This window comes from Phascolarctos cinereus, unplaced genomic scaffold (genome assembly GCF_003287225.1).
Source record: "Phascolarctos cinereus isolate Bilbo 61053 unplaced genomic scaffold, phaCin_HiC Scaffold_4;HRSCAF=312, whole genome shotgun sequence".
Taxonomy (NCBI): Eukaryota; Metazoa; Chordata; class Mammalia; order Diprotodontia; family Phascolarctidae; genus Phascolarctos; species Phascolarctos cinereus.
Genome location: NW_027555847.1, coordinates 693,896,545 through 693,918,546, shown reverse-complemented (window position 1 = coordinate 693,918,546; position 22,002 = coordinate 693,896,545). Strand labels below are relative to the sequence as shown.

Below are 22,002 nucleotides of genomic sequence, written 5' to 3'. Positions count from 1 at the left end.
CACATACAGAGTCTGAGCTTCTTCTACTGGACCATGTTGTTTGGTGAAATGAACTGAATGGAATGAAGCTGGAGAAGGGGCCCATCCAGAAGGTATAAGCAGCAAGGAGAAAGAGCTAGACATGGTACTTTGGCTTCAGGGGCCCGGAGTTACACGAGCAGCCCCAGGGCACATCTCAGTTAAGTCTAGGCCAAGGAAAGGCCGAGGCTCCTGCCCAAGGCTCAGCACAAAGTCCCAGGACAGGTCTTGCTTTTCACATTGGAGAAAGGTCTCCCCCCTGAGGCTGCATGGGCAGGCCAAGGGCACAGAGAAGCGGTGCCTGGGGAAGGGGCCTCCAGACAACCTCGAGGCGGAGAGTGGGGACTCCAAGGAGGCACAGCCCAGGTCCCACCCTGACTGCCTCCAGAGCTGCCAACATACCACAGGGCCCTTCTTGCCTCGGGACTTCTTGAATTTTCTCATCTCTTCTACGGAATCCACCTTTACTTCTGTTCCTTTAAAAAAAAAAAGTGAACCTGAGGTGGATTTCTTAGCACGTTCCTCAATGAGCTAGGTAGACTTCCATGCCCTTCCCCTACCCCCTGTTCCCCCCCCCCAGCCCCCCGGCACAAGCTGGGAACAAATGCCTTGTGCCCCAGTGTCCACTGGAGCCCACACCAATGATCCGAAGGGCACCCGAGGCAGAGCTGCTCTCTCCTCCCATCCCTTAGCTCACTTAATGAGCCCAGGCATCCCGGCAGCTGGTGTACCTCTGGCACTGCCTCTAAGGCATGGGAAGGCCCTCCGGAGTCTTCGGCAGAGCGAGTGCACCTCGGCCTGTCCCGTCAGGAACACCAAAATACCTCCTGGGGGAAAGAGGACCAGGAGCTGATGATCTCAAAGTCGTGAGGCCATAAGACACAAGCTCAGCTGGTGCCAGGCAAGGTCCTTTCCCAAGAGCTTTTACCCCTTCCGTTTCATGGCTGGAGAGAACATTCAGGGATGGGGGGAACGGGACAGCTCACGTATCTGAATGGCCTCCCCCTTAAGAGGGATTAAATGGACTGTTTGGTCAAAGAGGACGTAACTAGGAGCCATGGAGGGAAGAGTCACCAACGTAAATCTAAGCCTGGCACAGCAGCGCTGCCCCAAAGCAGAGGTCGGGACTCCCCCTCACTAGAGGTCTCTTTTTTTCTTTTTTTTTTTGAGGTAACTGAGGTTAAGTGACTTGCCCAGGGTCACACAGCTAGTAAATGCCTGAGACTGGATTGAACTCAGGTCCTCCTGACTCCAAGGTCAGTGCTCTATCCACTGTGCCACCTCGCTGCCCTCCCAGAAGTCTTCTAGAAGGGAATTCTTACTCAGGTACAGATCGGTTGAGAAGACCCTTAAGGTTCTGAGAATCTAACAGAGCACGTAGGGTGTGCGCCCTCATCCCCCTTTTACAGCAGAGAAAAGTGAGGTGCAGGGAAAGGCACTTTGTGCTTCAAGGAACTGAGGGTGAGTGATGTGTCTGTAGTCACAGAGCTACCCAGCGACAAAACCGGCCTTCCCAACCCTTCTCTAGTACTGCAGCAGCTTCAAAAGAAATGAAGACGACTGTGCAGGCTGAAAGCAAGGGCTGGCTGCCTCACCTGGAGGTAACATTCGGTGGATCTTACAAACTTTCCGGAAGCACTCGCCACTATAGTCATGGAGCGGCGTCCTCTTGTTAAAGTGTACGGTCACGGGGAACTGCCTGGCGTCCACCTAACAACAACAACCAGCAGGCGTTGTGAGGCCACAGACCCACGTGGCCGGGCAGTGTCAGAAGGTCCCCCAATACTGGAGGTCTCCCAGTAGAAGCCGCGTGGCCACTTGGCAAGGATCCTTGCACATGGCAGAGCAGGCAAGCTCTGAGGTCCCCGCCCTCTCCAGACAGCAGTGCGGATTGTAACGCATGTTTCTCTGGCCTTTCAACTTACTACCAAGGAAAGGTCATGGGAACACGGATTTATGAGCTGAAAGGACCCTAAAGGTCATCAAGGTAAACTCCCTCATTTTACAGATGAAGAAACTGAGGCCCAGAGAGGTTGGGCCTAAGCATCTTGCCCAGGCTCAGCCATATCAAATGCAAACAAACCCCAGTTTTTCCTGGATGGTCAGAATGGAATGTTCCAGGGGCTCCAACCTCAGGCCCTCCCCCGCTTCCTCCCTGTCCAGGACAGGCCCCTCCTGTCCCTCCCCCCCAGAGCAGGGCCCACCACGAATATTGACACAGAGGAGGAGGCTTACCTTTACAACAGGGGGAGGCACTGAGAAGAGCCGGGAGTTCTGGGTGAAGTCCTCCACGCGGAGTGTGGCTGACATGATGAGCAGTTTCAGGGGCTGCTGCTTCTGCAGAGACACAGACCCACCACAGTCACACTGGGGCTAGCACCGGGGCACGCGAATGAGTGAGTAAGGGGGGCCTGGTCAGGCTTTGGGAAGCTGGTCCTCAATGTACAGTCAGCAAATGTTTATGGGTCCATGGAAGGCAAATGAGGGTTGGACCAGTGACTTCACTGAGGTGAGCAAGTCTAGATGAGGAAACTCTCTGCCAATGAAGGTTGCCATTTCCTCTACAATTTATAGCCTTAGCACAGAGAGGTGAAGTCACTTTCCCAGAGACACAGGGCCAGTATGCACCAGTAACAAGACTTGAACCCAGGATTCTAGGAACAGACAACCAAGAGGTTCAGCTTTGTTCCAACCACCAGCCTTTACTCAGCAGCTGTCTCTTGGATAGGCAGCCAGTCTTGCCACCTAGACCAGAGACCACACCCCTCCAGCTCTCTGGAGATCTCTGGGGCCCACCCTCCTGATTAGGGAGGACTTCATGGAGCTCTAATTCACACTCAGCCAGGCTGCACTCTCTTCCCTGGCAGGATTCTTTCCTGGCAACCAGCTGTCACGTTCCTCAAGCCTTCCTCTCCCATCCCACTGTCCCATTCTAGGAGTAAAATGGAAGGAATGCCCCTGTGGCTTCCCAAACAGAAAGACCCCGTCCCTACCCAGCAGCCACCATTTTCCTCTAGGGGTTGGCTGCACCCATTAGAATGTAAACTCCTTAGGAATACAGAGAAGTGTTGGAAGACGTATTTGAACTGATGCAAAGTGAAGGCCGGGGGGCCTCAAGAAGGAGATACGCGCGCAGACTCTTCCCGCCGCTCCCTCGCACAGGGGCAGCCCCCACTCCCAGATGTGAACACTGCATATAACGTCAGCTCCTTGACGAGCTGTTTGGCTTTGCTGAATTTCTCTCTCTCTCTCTCAAAAAATGATCTGTGATAAGGAATGGCTCTTTGGGGAAGGGACCCAAGAGGAGAACTAGTCAATACGAAAAGAAAACATACAAACGAAAATCTCTAGTTTAAAAATGCGGTAAGCTTCTTGAGGGCAGGGGCTGTTTTTGCTTCTGTATTTGTATCCCTAGCCCAGAGCCTGGCATACAGTAAGTGCTCAATAGCTGCTTTTAGTTCACTCCTCTAGAAATGGTTTAAGAAATGCAGATATTCCCAAATCCCCACAGGGATCCCACCCTCCGCTGTGGCTGTGGAGGAGCTGGCTAGAACACAGTTTTCTATCTTCTTCATAAAGCTTATAAAGCAAGGAGGCAGCAAGTCTACAAAGGGCTTTCCTCCACTGGCCAGCGGCCCTTGCTTTCTCAGGCTTCCGTGCACTGCAAAGGAGTCAAGAGGGGAACGAGGGGAAATCCTGCCAGGCCCGAGACAAATGGCTTCCTTACAAGCAACTGCGAGGCTCCACTGGTTCAGGACCAGGCATTCCTGCCTAGTGCTGGAATCAGAAACTCACACCCTGAACAAAGGACTCTGAATGTGTGGGGGGAAGCCATCGTCCACCTCCAGCTAACCATCGAGTCAGGAGGGGGCAATGAAAGACCATCCCCCCAGAGGACCCAATGCAGGGCTCTGCCCACAGGGGCCCTCGAGAAGGGCTGGCTGAATCCAACAGACGCAGAATGAGGAGTCAAGAGAAAGCAGGGGAGCAAACACCAACATGGGGACAGTGACTGAAAAACGTGGCCATGTGTTCTCCACGTGTAAGTATGTCATCTTCACCGAGAAACGGAAAACCAAAACCAAATCTCATGAGCCAGGGAAAGGCTACCTTTCCCCCACTTTTGGCCAACTGTAAATACTTTACAGTGATGGTTTTCGGGGACTTTGTTTCTTATTTTCTCTGTTTGTACATTTTCTATTGATGACTGCTAGGTTTTTAATAAACATGGCTCTTAACTGCAATGCTTCCATCCTCTTGGGTGTGGGCAGGGGGGGTCTACAGGAGAAGAAGGCTGCAAACACTGCTGCTTGTGTTTAAACTGTTTTTCTTTGTCACAAAGAAAGATCTGAATGGGGGATGGGGGCAGCAGGAGGACAGACACCTGATACCAAGCAATGACTGCTGTGAAGGACCAAAGCCACTGATGATTCTTTTAAAAAACTGTTCTGGAGGGGCAGCTAGGTGGAGCAGTGGATAGAGCACCGGCCCTGGATTCGGGAGGACCTGAGTTCAGATCCAGCCTCAGACACATAGCACTTACTAGCTGTATGACCCTGGGCAAGTCACTTAACCCCACTGCCTAGCAAAAACCAAAACCAAAAAAAAAAAACCAAAACTGTTCTGGAGTCAGTAGACCTGGGTTCTGCCTCAAATACTCATTGGGCCTCAGTTTTCTCTTCTGTAAAATAAGGTCCCTTACAGCTTCTGGAGCTAGAATGGCAGTCCAGCATAACACACAGAGTGGTGCTGGGCTTGGAGTAAAAAAACCAAACAAACCTGAGTTCAAATCCGGCGTCAGACACCAGCATGTCACTTAAACCACTGGGCCTGTTTCCTCCATAAAATGAGGGAGGGGAACCTGATGGCCCCCACGGTTTCCCAGCTCCAAATCGCAGATCCCGTGACCTACGACTGAAGGCTCAGTGTCCAGGGTCACGCAGCCTGGGCGGGCCAGATGCAGCACATGAACCTAGGTCTTCCTAACTCTGAGGCCTACTCTCTATTCACTGTGCAATGCATGCTGCTTATCAGATAAAGAAAAGCCAAACCAAACCTGGATGCTGAAAGTAAAGCGCTGGGTGAGCTCTGAAGCATCACCTGAATGCCTGCCTCTTACTGTAGGAAGGAGGCCCTCAGAAAGCCCCGGGAGGAGAGGCGCTAGGAGCAGCAGCTTCTCCTCCCCTGCCCTGTCCTGGCGCTCATACCTTTGCCCGAAGAGACACGATCCTCGACAAGAGGCCAATCAGAATGTCCGTGTAGACGCTTCTCTCATGGGCCTCATCGATGATGACCACTTTGTACTTGGAAAGTAAGAAGTCCTACAGGAGAAATGGAAGACAAAACATTCAAGGGAGCATGAGCTCTGTGGGCAGGGAGGCCCTCCTCCCACTGGCCCTGACGCCATCTTCCCAGTTCAGTGATGAGCCACTGCGCCATACCTGGCTGATCACTGATCGATCAGTCAAGCAACAAGCATTTATTAACCACCATCTATGTGTCAGGCTGGAGGCAGGTGGGTCCATGGATAGAGCACAGGGCCTAGAGTCAGGAAGACCCGAGTTCAAATCTGGCCTCAGACACGTACTAGCCGTGTGACCCTGGGCAAGTCACCTGACCTCTGTTTGCCTTAATCCCCTGGAGAAGGAAATGGCCACCCACTCCAGGGTCTTTGCCAAGAAAACCCTATGGACAGTATTGGCGTGTTCGGCGTCACGAAGAATCGGACACAACTGAATGTCTGAACAACAACAAACATGCCCAGTGCTGCATGCACAGTAACTGCTTCATCCAAACTATAAAGTGTGAGGACTAAAATTTACTGAAATAAAATTTGATTTCACAATAAATTGATAATAAACATTTGAAATGAGAACAGCACCTTCTCAAAGGGGGATCATCGCACACATTCTGCCCTGGGTTCAACTTCCACCTCCAACAGCAGCCGTGTGACCCTGGGCAAGGAACCTCTGTGCCTCCGTTTCTTCCTCCATAAAATGAGGGGACTGGACACGAAGGCCTCTCTGGTCCTTTCCCATGAGTCCGTGACCTACATGTGGAGCAGAAAGGCTCCTTCCCATTTTGTACAGTACTGATGGGCTCAAACACAGGCCTCCGGGCCAGCCTCTTCGTCTTGTGAAATTGAAATCCATCCCACCTTTCCGCTGGGGTGAAATGCCCATGGGGCGAAGCTGAGGCCTCCTGCTCTGCTGAGGACCCAGAGTTAGATAGAGCTGTCCTCGGAGGACCATGAGAACAGGTGGTCTGTCTCCCCCCCACACCACTGTACCTGATATTAATAATACTGATAATAATACTGACTTAAAAGCATGACCATTTCTACAGTGCTCTGAAATTTTTGAAGTGTTTTCTATCCAACGCCTCATCTGAGCTTTCACAATCGTGGGAAGTCGGTAATACGGACATCAATGTGCCCATTTTACAGATGAGGAAACTGGGGCTCAGAGAGAGGTCAAGTGATTTGCTCAGCATCACACAGCTAGTACTGTAAGGGCCAGCAGTGGGGTTTGAACCCTGGGGCTCCTGACCTTCCCGCTATGCCCCCTGGTGGTTCACGTTAAGGCCAGGATGAAGAACAGTACAAGGGTTGCAGGGCTGGATACTGATGGCAGGCAACAGCCTTCAATATATGGCAAGACGTCCACGGCCGGAATCTGGTGCTCAGAATGGAGGAGGCAACCAGGATCTCAGCCAAGCACACATTCATGCCTCCAAACCAAACCTGGGCTCTAGAACCCAGGAATAATTCTATGTCAAAGAACTCTGTACCCATACAACCATGCTAGGAGCTGCTGGTCATTCATGAACCCCCCCCCAAAAAAAAACCACACTCCACCTAAAGTGAGAAGAGTTAACACCTTCTTTCTGTTTTTTTTTGGGGGGGGTTTGGTGAGTCAATCAAGGTTATGTGACTTGCCCAGGGTCACACAGCAACACCTTCTTTCTGAAAGACAGAATTCCCATGGGCAGCAACCAAGAAGCACCTCCTTGGGTACAATATCCCCCCACCCCCAAGCAATTCCCCCTCCCCACACAGAGCTCTCCCCTTAGAATTTCAACAATTCAATTTAACAAGCATTTATTAAATGCCTAATGTGTGCTGAGCACTGCTTTTGGCACAGACAGCACAAAGACAAAAGCCCCCAACATCCCCTGCCCTCAGGAAGCTTATGTTCCACTGGGAGGAGACAACATGTATACCAGGAAAGAACTCTGTGAGCCTCAAAGCAGAAATGTGAATGATCACTCAGCCAGGAGTCGGAATGGATGGTGAGAGGCCTACCTTCTGGATCTCTCGGAGCAAGACTCCGTCTGTCATGAACTTGATTTGGGTGTCCTCTGTCACACTGCCTTCGTATCGGATTTGGTAGGAAACCACCCTGTGTGGGAAACACTCGAACTCACTACGCAGCACATCCCACGGGGCAAAGAAACAGCCAGAGTTCAGGGGGAGGGGTGCCCTGAGCCCCTCAGACCCTGACGCCAGAGCTCTTCAGCTCCCCCAAGCCCCGCTCAAAAATCCTCTCCCAGAAGCCCTAGGTCACTGCCTACCAATCCCGGCTGCTTTTCTCACTTCCACATTGTTCTGTCATTTTCCCTAGCTTCAGGCCTGCCTGTCCCATACCTCCCCCAACAGACTGTCCACCCTTTGAGGGCAGGTGCCGCCCCAGGCAGAACAGGCTCCCTGCCTGCTGGGCATCTTCAGGCAGAGGCTGAAGCACCGCTCAGTGGATGTGCTGTGATGGGGATTCTCATTCCGGGCTTCACCTGGACAGACGGGCTCTAAGGACCCAGGCAATTCTGAAACTCGGAAGTGGACTCCGCTCCCCTGGCCTCATGGCTCATGCAGTCTGTCACATGACAGCCCTTAGCCACCTCCGCCCTCCACCTTCCCATCCTGCCTCCTTCCCTTCTCTTGGCCAAACGCCCCTGGCCCTTCACCATCTGGTTGTTCTTCTCTAGAGGCACAACTGCTCCACAAAGCCTTTTCTAAACTGTGGACCCAGATCTGGACGCCATCCTAGCAATGTGGCTTGAGTGCCTGGTGAGACTACTGCCTCCTCGTTCCAAGCTGTTATGCCTCAGTTAATGCAGCTTTCCTGGCTGCTAAATTACTTGCTGGGGCATCCTGGCACGCTACAGGCTGGACTATGGAATTCTGTGACTCCTGCCAGGGGCCTAGCCAAGTGTTGAGCCCAGAGACGTGCACTTGGTCAGGCCTTGAACTACAGACAGCTTCCTAACTTCTGTCATGATAGAAAAGGGATACAAAGGAACCAAGTTCTGGTCTCCTTCCCCCTAGTGCTCAGCCCCGACCCCACTGCTCCTGCAAGGCCAGGAAGGACCCGAGCTTTCCCTCTCACCTTTGGGAAAGGCTCATCTCCTTGGCCACCCGCTGGGACATGGCCAGGGCGGCCACTCGGCGAGGCTCAGTGATCCCGATGAGGCCATCGCTGCTCAGAGAAAGGGAAAGAATTAGTTCTAGGCTGGTGGCTCCTCTTCAGCAAACACAGCGAGTGTCCCACAAATGATACAACACATAGCCATCTCCACTATCCACACGCGGCATAGCTAGGGCAAATGAGAGACCCCAGGAGGGCTTTCTTTGCCTCCCAATCAATCAAGAAACAAGCATTTACCCAGTGCCGACTACATGCCAGGCACTGGGATACAGAAACAAAAACGACACGGTCCCTGTCCTCAAAGAGCTTACATTCTGGTAGAGGAGTCAATGTATACTCATGCAGCCCTCTTCTCCCCTCCCCAGACTGGCACATGACTACAGAATGGAGACCTGGTTTATCATCAGCCCAACAAAGCGAGACCCAAGAATTGAGAGACAAGACGTTGAACAAAAGAAGGATGCATTTACAGACAGATGATCCAGGCCCTATTCTCTCTCATCAGTGCAGATAATCTAGAGGAGATTGTGTAAAAAAGCCACGGCCTAAGTGACCCACTGGGAAAAAGGAACACAGAAGTATTTGCTCCATTCGATTCATTCCAAGATGCAATTATTAAGTGCCTACTGTGTGCCAAGCACTGAGCTAGGTGCTAGGAATACAAAGACAAAAACTAAAACATCTCTTTGCCCTCAAGAAGCTTACATTCTGCTTGAAGACAGTACTCCATGACAACCAGAGAGAAAGCAAACCATAATACACTGAGTGTATGGAAACCAGGGGCTTACCTCTGTCTCAAAAGCGTACGTCCTTATTCCTCAGCTAGATCCAGACTCTGTCAGGAAAGGATGCCACAACCAAGAATCAACCTAGCACCATGACCAAGTGAGCATGAAACTCTGGTTGGACATTAATAACCTAAGTGCTTTTTTTTTCCTAAGTGCTTTTCCAAGAAGAAATTCCCAGAAACCTCATTTACCCAATCACCAGGTCTGAGGAGAACTCCTGACACTCTGCCCCAAACAGGGATTTCGTAGAAGCCATTATGGCTTAAAGAATTAGAAGGGGAGGCCAGGGACTGTTCCCATATGGTTTTTGTGGCCCCAGAGTCCCCTATGGTGCCTCCTAAATAGGCACTTAATAAATGTTCACTGAATGGAATACAACATGAATGGCTTTTCTCCTGGGCAGATGGCTGAGGCATATAAATGCCAATATACCTCAAGGAGCTGTTACACAGGATGACATATTTTGAGCATATCATATATAATGTTCATATAATATAAATCATACATTTCCATTAAGAAACCTTAGGGGAAAAAAAAAGAAACCTTAGAGGTCACTGAATCCAGCCTCCCTCATTCCCAAGATGAGGACAGTGAGGCCCAGAGAGGTTAGCTGACACCCAAGGTCACACAGGTTAAGTAGGTGGCAGAGCCAGGATTCAAATGCAGGACTTGTGACTGGAAATTCAGCATTCTTTCCACCATGCCGTGCTAGGACTGGCCTAAAGCAGTTATAAGAATTTCTCAGTGGAAAACAGAAACACAGATGCTTCTGATAATCACTATTTTGGGACCCAGCTGAGACTCACAAAGTAGCTGACTTTCTAAACACAGGAAGGGATGTGGCTTCTTTCAAGCCCCTCGCTCCCTGGGTCCAGCCTGCTCTACCAGCCTTCTGAACATTTTCCATGCCCGGAATGCTGTCACGTCTCACCTCTGCCTCTCAGAAGCCTTCCTTCAAGCTCTGCTTAGGTGATACCTCCTCTGGGAAGCCTCCACCCGATCCCCAGTAGTTAACGATCTCAACTTCCACAAATTCATATGGATTTCCTTATCTGGTCACTAGGGCCCGTTTTCTTTTTGTTTCTGTATCCCCAGCACCTAGAGTAGTACTTTGTACACAGCAGCTCCTTCTATTGGCCGAGGTTGGCCTCCCAAAGGAATATGAAAAGATCCCTGCCCTCCTTCTTTGCAGAAGTGAGGGACCATGGGTGTGGAACACTGCATATAATGTCAGATTTTGTGATATATTGGTTTGGTTCTGCAGAACTATTTTGCCTTCCCCTTTTAAAATAAAACAATTGAAAAAGCAGTGACTTGCTTGAGCTCTCTCCCAAACCCCTCCAAGTACCTGTAAAAAAATGGCTCTAAAAAAAACCCCCATAATTAGAGGAGAGAAATATGGAGGGAAATAAAGGGGATGTGAAAACAAAGAACAAGAAAAAGTTATGTAAAACCTAGACGTTTGTTATATCAGATTCTTTCAATTTGTCTGATCGTGCTACAACATTCATTTATGAATCTCACACCATGCTAAGCAACAGAGATACAAAGAAAGGCAAGAGCTCCTGTCCTCACGAAGCCTACTTTCTGATGGGAGCTACAGCTGCCCCTCATTATGCAGCAGCTCAGAACTAGCTGAGACGGCTGGTGGCGCCACTGTGCAGAGAGCGCTAGGCCTAGAGTCAGAAAGACCCGAGTTCAAATCCAGCCTTAGACACTTACTAGCTGGGTAACCCTGGGAAAGCCACTTTTCTTCTGTCTGCCTCAGTTTATCCACATTTAAAACAGGGATATAATAATTGCACCTACCTCCCAGGGTTGTTGTGAGGATCAAATGATAACAATTATGAAGTGCTAATCTCCTCTCCCCCCCAACATACCATTTCTGAGTCAGGGCACAAATTCCAGAGAACTTACGACAATTTTGCTTCTTTGAAACCTCCAATGAACTATAGGAGCCCTCCTTGCACAGACACAGGTTACCCTAACCTGTCTATGCCCTGGTAAAGAGTCTTCGTAAGCTTGGGGGAGCCAGAAAACTTCATCCTGGGGAAGCCTCCTTTGGAGGTGAGCCTCTCTGAACTTGGCAAGGCGACCTTTATTGCAGGGCTAGGCCTGTCCTCTAAGTCTCTTTAGCTAGGTGGAATCTACCAGAGCCAACCATCCATTGACCCAGCCCTTGAGAACCCGATGCCCCTCCATGCCAGGAGGCCTGGGAAGATGGTGTGATGCTGAGGCTGCCCAGACCCAACTTTCTCTGGAGTGGGCATCAAGCAGCTACCTCTGCCATGGTTCCCTTCTCCCCACACCTTAAGCCTTACCCACTAAACCCTCCGTAGCAAGGACCCAGGAAGCTGGGATCCCTGGGTCCCACCCAGGAGCAAATCCTCTTTGTGCAAATGTGTCTACAACGAAGGAAAGACTTCAAAAGGGAGAATCCAGCTCTGGGAATACTTCTAATGGTCATGTTGGAACCTGAGAAGCTAGGGCAGGGGATGCCCTGGGAGAGTGTCATCTGGCACACACCTGCTATAGCCAGCTTCATACAGAAACTGGGGCACCTGAGTAGTCTTGCCACTCCCTGTCTCCCCACATACGATGACAGTGGGGTTCTCAGCAACAGCCTCCATGATCACTTGCTCTTCTGAAAGAATGGGGAGCTTGAGCCGGGCTTCCTAAAAAAGAAACAATAGCATCAAAATCTAGACTCACGGGGCTTCAGAAGCACTGATTCAGAGCTGGAAGGGTTCTCAGAGGCCACTAGGTCTACCCCCTCCCACCCCCACTTTGAAGATGACAAAACCAAGGCACATGAATGTCATAGGATCATATATTTATACCAGAGAGAACTCTAGAAGCCAATGGGGCAAATCCCCTCATTTGACAGATGAGGAAACTGGGGCCCAGAGAAATTAGGTGACATTCCCAGGGTCACACAGTCCTTCATTATCTAAAATTTTCCTGACTCCACATTCACTTGCCTACCCACTGAGCCACACTGTCTCCTACTCTGCTCTTATACTACACTGGCTCTCTCGGGTTCTTCTCCTGAGCAAGGGCGCATAATATGCCAACATCAGAGATAAGGCCTCTGAAAACATCCCACCCCAACTGAAGTTTCCCAAACCAGGACCTAAACAGTAAAGGCAGGCCCCCACTTTAAGAAAAGCAAGACACACCAGATTGCTGAATCTGAGTTTGTAAAGCAGACAAATCAAAGGGCAATCTTTTGCGTTGAGAAAGGACGCTTTAATCTGTAAACAGGGATGCCACTGGCAGACAGGGTAAGCAGGAAGCATGGTACTGGCTTTGGAACCAGAGGACCTGAGTTAAAATCCTGCCTCTGTCATTCACTTCCCCTGAAGTCCAGTTTCCTCATATATAAATGAGGGTGTTGGCATAGATGACCTCTACCTTCTTTGACCTTAGGGATACAGTGTTGGAAGCTATAGCTAAAGATCAATCAGAAACCAAGACAGAGTTGTTCTGAAATTACAGATGTAAACGAGAAAGTAAAATCTATTTTGCAAAAATATTATTTATTTTCTTTCTTTACTTATTTTGCAGAATATCACAATTTTTTCCCCTAAAAATGAAGCAAGACTATTAGCCACTCCTCTAGGAACTCCCAGACATAGGCCTTGGTATTTCTATTACTGGTCACCTCAATGACTAGTTGGAGAGAAAACGGAATTTCAGAACTGGAGGGAACCTGGTCATCCATCTAATTCAAATTCAACCCATTCTGGTAAATGATTTGGATGTTAAAGGATGATATCATAAGTAAATTAGGGGAGCAGGGAAAAATTTACCTGTCAAATTTATGAATAAGAGAAGAGTTTATAACCAAACAAGAGATTGAGAGGATCACATGAAGTAAAATGGTAATTTTGATTCCTTGAAATTAAAAGGGTTTTGCACAAACAAAACCAATGTAGCCTAAATCAGAAGGAAAGTAGGAAAATGGGGGGAAATATTTACAGAAAGTTTCTCTGATAAAGGCCTGACTTTTCAAATCTATAGGGAACAGAGCTAAATTTATAAAAATATGAATCACTGCCCAATGGATAAAAAAGTCAAAGGATATGAACAGGCATTTGGAATTTGGAACATGGAATCTGGAAATCAAACTTTTAAAAAATGAATGTTAAAAATTTTTTTGTGAGGGCAGCTAGGTGGCGCAGTGGATAGAGCACCACCCTAAAGTCAGGAGGATCTGAGTTCAAATCCAGCCTCAGACCAAACACTTGACACTTACTAGCTGTGTGACCCTGGGCAAGTCACTTAACCCCAATTGCCTTAAAAAAAATTTGTGTAATTGGCAAATATTTAACACAAAAAATATATATTTTTTGAAAAGTTAAAAAAAATTCAACCCATTCCTCTATAATAGACCCACCAGTGGGTATTCCCACTAAATTTTATCTCATTAGATTCTTAGGGTACATCAATTAAGAGGTGCCATCAACAACTAAGATTCCAAGGGGAAAAGAACAGGAACAATCTCATGAATGCAGCAAGATTGGGACCGAGACCAAGAATGGAAAAGAGAAGGAGAATGGGGCTAAGAGCAAGACCGAGAAAGAAGCAGGGATCAGGAAAGAGAGGAGGAGAAGCAGCAACACAGAAGCCCACGGTGGATGATAAGCCCACCGACACTGACAAAGGGCCTGGATCTGCCAAGGAGTCGATGAAGTCCATCAGTGAAAGTCTGCTGGTTCTGCTGCCTGGAAAGGGTGATGAGGCGGTGGACTACAGCAAAACGGACCAGGGTGACAAGAAGAGACCGCTGGGTCGATGGAAGAGCATGGTGAGCATATGAACAAAGAAGCTCTGCCTGAAGATGCATTCTAGTATGGCATCAAGATGTGTCAGAAGGTCGGAAAACCAGATGTTTGAAAGAAACAAATGACAATGCAAAGCTTGATTGACAGTGGAAAAAGATCAGTGCAATTATTAAGAAAAGAAAAAAAATGGAGGCTGATGGGGTTGAGGTCAAAAGACAAAAATATTAGTCCAGCACTCCAGTTCCTGGAAGATTGCTTACCTGGGTATTTCTCAACTTTTTATCTCCCTTAGCACTTTCTTTAGAGAGGCTGCAGTGTTAATGTGTATGTACGCACGAAATTGCATCGTTTTGACTATTAAAATCCATGATAAAAAAAAAAAGAGGGCCCCAGTTTCTAGGAGGTGGTGGTCCATTTTCACTTTACATGGTCAAACCGCATCTAGAGTACTGTACTCAGCTCTGGGCACTCCATTGGACATTGATAAACTGTAGCGTCCCAACGAGGGCAACCAGTATAGCAAAGGGGACGTCGTTTAGGCCATGTAAGGTCTGAAGGTATTTGGGATGTTAATATGGAGGAGAGAAGGCTCAGGGGGAACATGACAGCTTTCTTCAATCATCTGAACTTCTGTCATTTAAGATACAGATTGGTCTTCCAAGACTGAGTCTCTCCAATGGCTGTGTGTGTGCATCTATATCATCCATCTACCTAGGTCTCGTCCATAAGTGAAATTCTGGGGCTCCAGGATCCTGCTGTGACACTCGTCAGCCCAGTGACTATGAATAGATCACCTCATCTCTGAGCCTACCGCTTTGGCATAAAATAGTGATAACAAAGTACTGGGGGACCCACATCATGGGGTAACACCAGAAGGAAAAAAAGAGATGAGATGGCCAGTGTAAAGGGCTGTGGATTCTGGGGAACTGACAAAGCCAAGGACTCATGGGAAGAATCCAGACTTGGCCACAAAGTGATCTAAATGCACCTCTGCTTTCTTATTTCTAGACAGCAGAGCACAGCTCCTCTCCTTTCCCCATGAAGGCACGTTCTCTTGGAATAGACTAGCTCTGATCACTCTCGATCCAATTCCATCCAAGTCTGGTCAACAGTCATTTATTAAGGGTCTACATGTAAGCCTTTAATAAATATGGTGGAAAGCCAGCTGAACCTGGGAGTCACAAAGACTTGAGTTTGAATCCTGCCTGGGACACTTACAGCTGCTGGGGCAAGGCTTCAGCCTCAGTTTCCCCATCTGTGAAAGAAGACCAACAGCCCCTACTCTGCAGAGTGGCTGTGAAGATCAGAAGAGATAACCTGTGAAGGGCTTTGCAAACCTTCAAGCGCCACATGAACCAGCACCATAACCGTCACCAAGATGGTTTCCAAGCAGCATCGGAGCACTAGCTTGATAATGACCTTCCAGGTCATCTAATCCACTGCATTCATTTCAGAGCAGAAGCCAGGAACGAGCAGAGACCAACCTGGATCTCGGCAGACCGGTCCACCGGGACGAAGATGGCCGGCTTTACCGACAGCGCTTGGCGGGCGGGGGGAGGAGGTGCCAGTGCGGGGGCCGGTTGGCGGCCGGAGGGAGAGCTCTTGTCTTCAGTGAGGGGCTCGGCAGGCTTCATGGCCGCCGGCATCTCCGCCTCTGCACCAACTCCAGTTGGTGCCGGGGCTTCTGAGCCCTCGGCCTCGCTCCCTGTCTCAGCCTCGCTGGAGGACTCAGCCTCCTCTTCTAACGGCGGCCTTCGTCTTTTTCTGTGAGCACCACTGAGGCTACTAATCTTCTCCAGAGCCCCAGGTCCAGTCTCTTCTGCCTTCCTGGAGGGGCAAGCAGATAAATCACAGGGATCAAGCAACAGACCCAGGTAGGCTTGGGAGTCAGAAAGAACTGAATTCGAATCTTGCCTTGGACAATACTAGCTGTGTGGTCAATATACTGGGATTCTCTAGTACGGGAGTCAGTGACTGGCCCTGCAGTTACGTGACCAGGACTACCACCAAAACATCCCTCCCCCCCATTCCTCCTCCATGTACCCTAGGCCAACACCCCCCCCAACACACAAGGCACAGGGCATGGGATCACAGGACATTAGATTCAGAGCTGGCAGGGAGCCCAAAGCTCAAGGCCAACCCTCGTCTTACAGATGAGGAAACTGAGGCTGAGAGAGATTAAGTGACGTGTCTGGGAGTCACCCCACTGGCAAACGTCTGAGGCACCACTGAACCCAGGTCTTCCTGGACCTCTCCACTACAGGCTGTGCTGCCTGGATGGCAAATCTCTTCAGCCTCCTTTTATTTCTTCTTGCCCACCGCTAACATCTCAACAGGGCATACACATTTGTCCCCAGAAACACCATTTATGCAGAAGTTAAGAAAAGGTTACAGTTATTCTTAATAATAAAATTATTCATTGTATTCATATCATTAGTAATGATCAAAGTAAATTATTACTATTTTATAAAAATAACTGACATGGATTATTGCCCGACAACAGGTAGTAATGCTGGGTAAAGTGTCAGGCTGGGAGTCAGGAAACACTGGCCTGAATCCTGCTTCAGGCTCTCTGTGTCACTCTGGACAAGGCAGCTGGTGGCACAGTGGTGAGAGCACTGGGCCTGAAGCCAGGAAGACCTGAGTTCAAATCCAGCTTCTGACACTTACTAGCTGTGTAAACCACTTCACCTCTGTTTGCTTCAGTTTCCTCAACTGTAAAACAGGACACGTGGGATTATTGTGAGGATCAAATGAAATACTTGTGAAGCACTTTGTAAGCTTGAAAGCACTACAAAAATGCTACTAAGTCCCGTGGCCTTTCTAATCAACAGACATTTATTAAGCTCCTAATTTGCGGCAGGTACTGGGCCTCTCCTCCTCTGTAAAATGCAGAGCACCTACTCACAAGGTTGTTGTGAGATTCAAAAGGAAGGAACACAAGGAAAGTGCTTTGTAAACCTTAAGGAAACAAGATAAAGATGACCCATAATGAGGAAACTGAGGCTCGTGAGAAGATAAAAGATGAAGCGGCTTTCCTAGGGTCACACAGTTAGTAAGGGCCACTGGCAGAACTCAAACCCAATCTCTCCTGAGTCCAAGACCAGCATTCTTTTCATCAGCCCTGAAGCTTTTCTCAGATTTGCAGGAAAATGTAATTACATATATGTGTGTGTATGTATGTATGTACACACACATATGTATATGTGTGTGTGTATGGTGATACAACTATCCATCCATACATTTCCAATACATACACTTGCCTATAAACACACAATCACAGATATACACGCGTTTCCCAACACAATTCCCTTTGAGCATCGGCAAACAAAGTCAACCAGGTGAGCTACAGCCTGGCCATTGGCATGCCATCCCACACTGTGGCCTCAAAGGGGCCCTCCCAATGGGAGGGGGAGGCCCAGGCCAGAGGATACCTCACCTTTTGCTGCAGTACATTCGCTCGCCAGTCCCCAGTTTGGAGGTGGTATACAGAAGCCGCATTTCTGCCTCAGAAGCCTGGACTTCACTCAGTTTCTGCAGTAATTCGGCTCGCTGGAGGAAAGGCGGGAGAGAAATGAGGAGGTCAACCATGTAGGGCTACTGTCCTTTCTCAGGATGTCAGAGCAAAACTTCAGAGAGATGGTCAGGGAAACAGTCTAACAAAGCAGGAGAGCCAGGCCTGGGGATGATTCTCCTTCTAGATGGGTATGCAAGGCGGCTGGGCATAAGGGCCCAGGCTGTCTGGGGAGATGGCTTTGGGGAATTAGTAGCCCCCAGCCCCAGGGAGAAGAGGCTCAGGCAGCCAGCCACCAGACCTTCTCCCAGAGGCAAGACCTCACGTCAGGGTAACCACAGCCAGGCCTAGGCAAGAGCAAGCTCATGAACAGGGCCTCATACTCATTAGCTTGGGAAGTATTTGTTCGTTCATTCATTCATTCACTGGACCATTTGATTCATTTATTCCCCCAAAGACTTATTCATCACCTACCAAGGACAGGGAACCACCCTGCTAGGTATTGGGGATACAACGATGAATAAATATGGTCCCTCTCATTCTGCCGGCTGCTTGTCAAGAAGATGCTGGCAGTGAGCCTACAGAAGACGGGCTTCTATCTTTTCATTCAATTACAATTTTATACTTTCATTCAATTAAGAAAAGCCATTACTCTATACCCTTAGGCATCAGTCTACAGAACATAAACTATTAAAAGAATCATAGCAGGATAGTGACTTGTCCCCGCACCATTCTACATGAATGCCATGAAAACTGCCACCACAACCACCATTGCTACAGCACTTCCAAGGACTGCGTAGGGCCACGGCTGGAGGGGCCTCGGCGCCCACCTCGCCCCCATTCTTGGAGCTGCACAAAGATGCCCCACCCCTAAAGGTGGCAGCTGGGGGAGTGGGGGAGAGAGAGAAATACCTGGCTCTTTTTTTTCTTTTGCTCCAACACTTTCTGTAGGAGCTTCTTCTCCTTTTTGGTCAGGGGCTTCTTCTCCTTCTTGGAAGTGGGTGCAGCCTTCTTCTTCTTCTCTTTCCGTCCCGGCAGGACAAGTGCGTTGCTCTCATCCACTCCTTTCCACAAGTCCCTGTCTGGAAGGACACCCATGCCTGAATCCTCCAAGCCCACAAAGGCCTCAGGATCCACCTGGCCAGCGGGGACGGGCACAGAATGGGAAGGGCCAAAGTCTGGTGTTGCCCCGGGAGCCCAAGCACGCAGATGGCAAAGATGTGAATATTGGGAAGGATTTTATATGAGAAAACCAATTATCCAATCAGACTAGGACAATCTTATTTCCTTGTTTTGATGGGACAACTGATTAGGCGGAGAGACCAAGGGAACACTGGAGCCGGGGTTGACCTAGATTTTGGCAAAGGCTCAGATAGAGTAGCTCGTGCTACTCTTCTGGAAAAGAAGAGGAGACGGGCTCGGAGATACCATGTACTCAGGTGGACTTGGGACTGGCTGAAGGGCTGGGCTCGCTCCAGGGGCCATTACTGGTTCCACGTCACCTTGAGAGGAGGCCTCAAGCAGCCACTGCTCAAATCCCTCCTCTGATGCCTCCTACCCAGCTACCCTTGGGCCCCTCCATCATCCGTAAAATCCAGCTCTAAGTGGAGAATTCCTAAGGCAGGTCACGGTGGAGAGGACCCTGGGAAGGACAGAAGAGCTGCAGCAAGTAGGAAGCCAGTGATAAGAGGCAGCTGCATCTCTAGGACAGCAGCCTCTCAGGGCAAGTATGAGCATCACCATTAGACTGAGAGCTGCTTGAGGGCAGGGGGCTGTCTTTTGCTTCTTTTTGTAGAAGCCAGCACTTAGCATGGCACACAGTAGGCGCTTAATATATTTCTGTTGCATGACAGTGACCTTAGAGATCACTAGTGCACCTCATTCATTTTTATAATAATAACAACAACAACAATTAGCACTTGACACAGTGCCTTAAGGTTTGCAAAGCCCTTCACAAATATCTGATTTGATCCTCACAATTCTGGGAGGCAGGTGCTATTATCCCCATTTTATATCAGAAGACACTGAGGTAGGCAGAAGTTAAGTGATGTGCCCAGAGTCACAAAACCAGTAAGTGTCAGAAGCCAGATTTTAACTCAGCACCACACACCTAAAATCCCAGTTTTTCTACTCAAATGGTTATCTAAATACATCTCTCTGTCCCATCCCTGTATGATTTTATTTCTGAACCTAAATATGTGTGTATATGAAGATGTGTGTGTACGTATGTATACATATGTGCGTGTATGTATATATACCTATATATGAAGCTACATATATTACGCAATGCATGCAAATGTGTGTGTATATATGTATACACACACATACGCTCACATATATTGTATGTGTGCATTTATATACACAGCAGCTCAGGGGATAGAGTGCTGGGCCTGGAGTCAGGAAGACCTGAGTTCAAATCCAGCCTCAGAAGCTTACTAGTTGTGTGACCCTGGGCAAGTTACTTCCCCCAGTTTGCCTCAGTTTCCTGATCTGTCCAATGAGCTAGAGAGGGAAATGGCAAACCACTCCAGTATCTTTGCTGAGAAAACCCCAGATGGAGTCACGGAGAGTCAGACACACACACACACACACACACACACACACACACACACACACACACACACACACACACACACACACACACACACACACACACCACACTAATAGGTACTTTTGTGTATTTATGTGGGTAATGCAGTGGATAACTTGGGCCTGACAGAGCTGAGTTAAAATCTGGCCTCTGACACTTACCGGCTTTGTGACTCCACAAAGGTGAGCCCCACCTCTCTGGCCTCAGTTTCCTCATCTGTAAAATGTCAGGGCTGGATAGATGACCTCTAAGATGCCAGGGTCTCCTCCAACTCCGAGAATCTGTGATTCTAGGAGCTGCTTTGACAGATCTGATTAAACCTACAGCCCAAAGCCACATAAATATCTAAGTGGTCACTAGGATGTCAAGCTGGCTCAAAGAGAGGTGACTGGTCCAGGGTCACACGGAGCTAATGATAATAATGACAGTCCTCACTCACCCCTCCCATTTCTCTAAGGCTTCAAGAGACAAAACATTTTCCACACAGTCAACCCAATGAAGCAAGAGAGATGGCAAATTATCTACATCCCCACCTCATAGATGAGTAAACTGAGGTCCAGAGAAATGATGAGACTTAGGGAACACGGAATCCTTAACTCCATTTTGCAGATCAGTAAACTGAGGCCCAGAAAAGAGAAAGAACTGAAGAGACAGAAGCTCCTCTATGCCCGTTTTACAGAGAAGTAAATCGAGGCTCAGAGAGGGGAAGGTACTTAGGGAACACAGCTCTTTTATGCCCATTTCATGAGTGAGCTGCTGCTAGTTAAACAGGCCATTCTTTGACTCACTTTTTTTACCTAACCTTAATCATGATTGAGTAAACCAAGACTCAGAGAGGAGAAGACATTTAGAGAAGGAAGCTTCTTTGTGCCCATTTCACAGATGAGTAAACTGAGGCCACGAGACGAGCAGGCACTCCGAGAACGCAGCTCCCACTTACGGAGGAAAAACCCGAGGTTCGGAGAAGGGAAGGCCCACGCAGGGAGCCCTTACCGTCCAGCTCCAGCTGCACCTGGACGCCGGCCGCTCAGGCTCGGGCCCCGGCGGCGGCTGCTGCCGCCCTTTGACGTTGTGGCGCCGCCGCAGCTTCCCCATGACGCCGGCTCTCACACCCGGAGCCCCGGCAGCGGAGGCGGCACCAACCGCAGAGACCACGCACGTGCGGCGGCACTAGCCCCGGAGCGCACGAGACTTCCGCCTGATGATCTCGCGAGAGCCGCCGGGAGGGGGAGACGGAAGGGGCGGGGGAAAGGGCGGTGCCTGAACTCGATGGGGCGGGGTGGAAACTGACGAGAAGGGAGGGAAGGGAGGAGCGCGAAAGGTGCTGGGCGGGGACGGGAACGGGAACCTGAGGGTTGTGAAAAAGGGATTCTCCCTAGCTTTGGTTCTGCAAAGTGGACACAAGAATGCGCCCCGGCCGGTGATGGAGGGGGAAGCAGCGCACTGGGGGCCTTTGGTGGAGCCTTCCCCAACTCCTCTTCATTTCTCTGCCTTCCCTCTCCTGATTACTTCCTACTTGCTTTTATACATTTGTTTACGTGTTGTAGCCCCCATTAGATTGTAAGCTCCTTGAGGGCAGGCACAATGCCTGGCACATAGTTGTTGTTTTTCTATAGTTTCAGTCCTGTCCGACTCTTCATGATCCCATTTGAAGTTTTCCTGCCAAAGATACTGGAGTGGTTTGCTATTTCCTTCCTCATTTAGCACATTTAGGCACTTAATAAATGTTGATTGATGGATTGGCTGCTTCCCCTTTGACCCAGCTATATCACTACTAAACCTATACCCCAAAGAAATAAAAGCAGGAGTTAAAGTTCCTAAACATCTAAATATATTTATAGTTGCTACAAAAAAGTAGGGGCAAAGGACTAGAAATTAGAAG

The 22,002-nt window shown here is 49.1% G+C and overlaps 1 protein-coding gene across 1 annotated transcript in view; it reads right to left on the bottom strand.

Annotated features, from left to right (window-relative positions):
* The window catches only part of DHX37 (DEAH-box helicase 37), a 37,512-nt gene extending 16,195 nt beyond the window's left edge, over nucleotides 1–21,317 (bottom strand). Inside the window, 13 exon segments of the mRNA XM_021004352.2 lie at nucleotides 421–494; nucleotides 750–845; nucleotides 1,614–1,728; nucleotides 2,254–2,355; nucleotides 5,226–5,339; nucleotides 7,322–7,418; nucleotides 8,403–8,492; nucleotides 11,756–11,904; nucleotides 15,501–15,843; nucleotides 17,456–17,568; nucleotides 18,443–18,612; nucleotides 21,114–21,138; nucleotides 21,141–21,317. Of these exon segments, the coding sequence (XP_020860011.1) occupies nucleotides 421–494; nucleotides 750–845; nucleotides 1,614–1,728; nucleotides 2,254–2,355; nucleotides 5,226–5,339; nucleotides 7,322–7,418; nucleotides 8,403–8,492; nucleotides 11,756–11,904; nucleotides 15,501–15,843; nucleotides 17,456–17,568; nucleotides 18,443–18,612; nucleotides 21,114–21,138; nucleotides 21,141–21,215 (1,563 nt within the window). The 5' untranslated portion in view covers nucleotides 21,216–21,317.
* Between the last annotated feature and the right edge of the window lie 685 nt (nucleotides 21,318–22,002).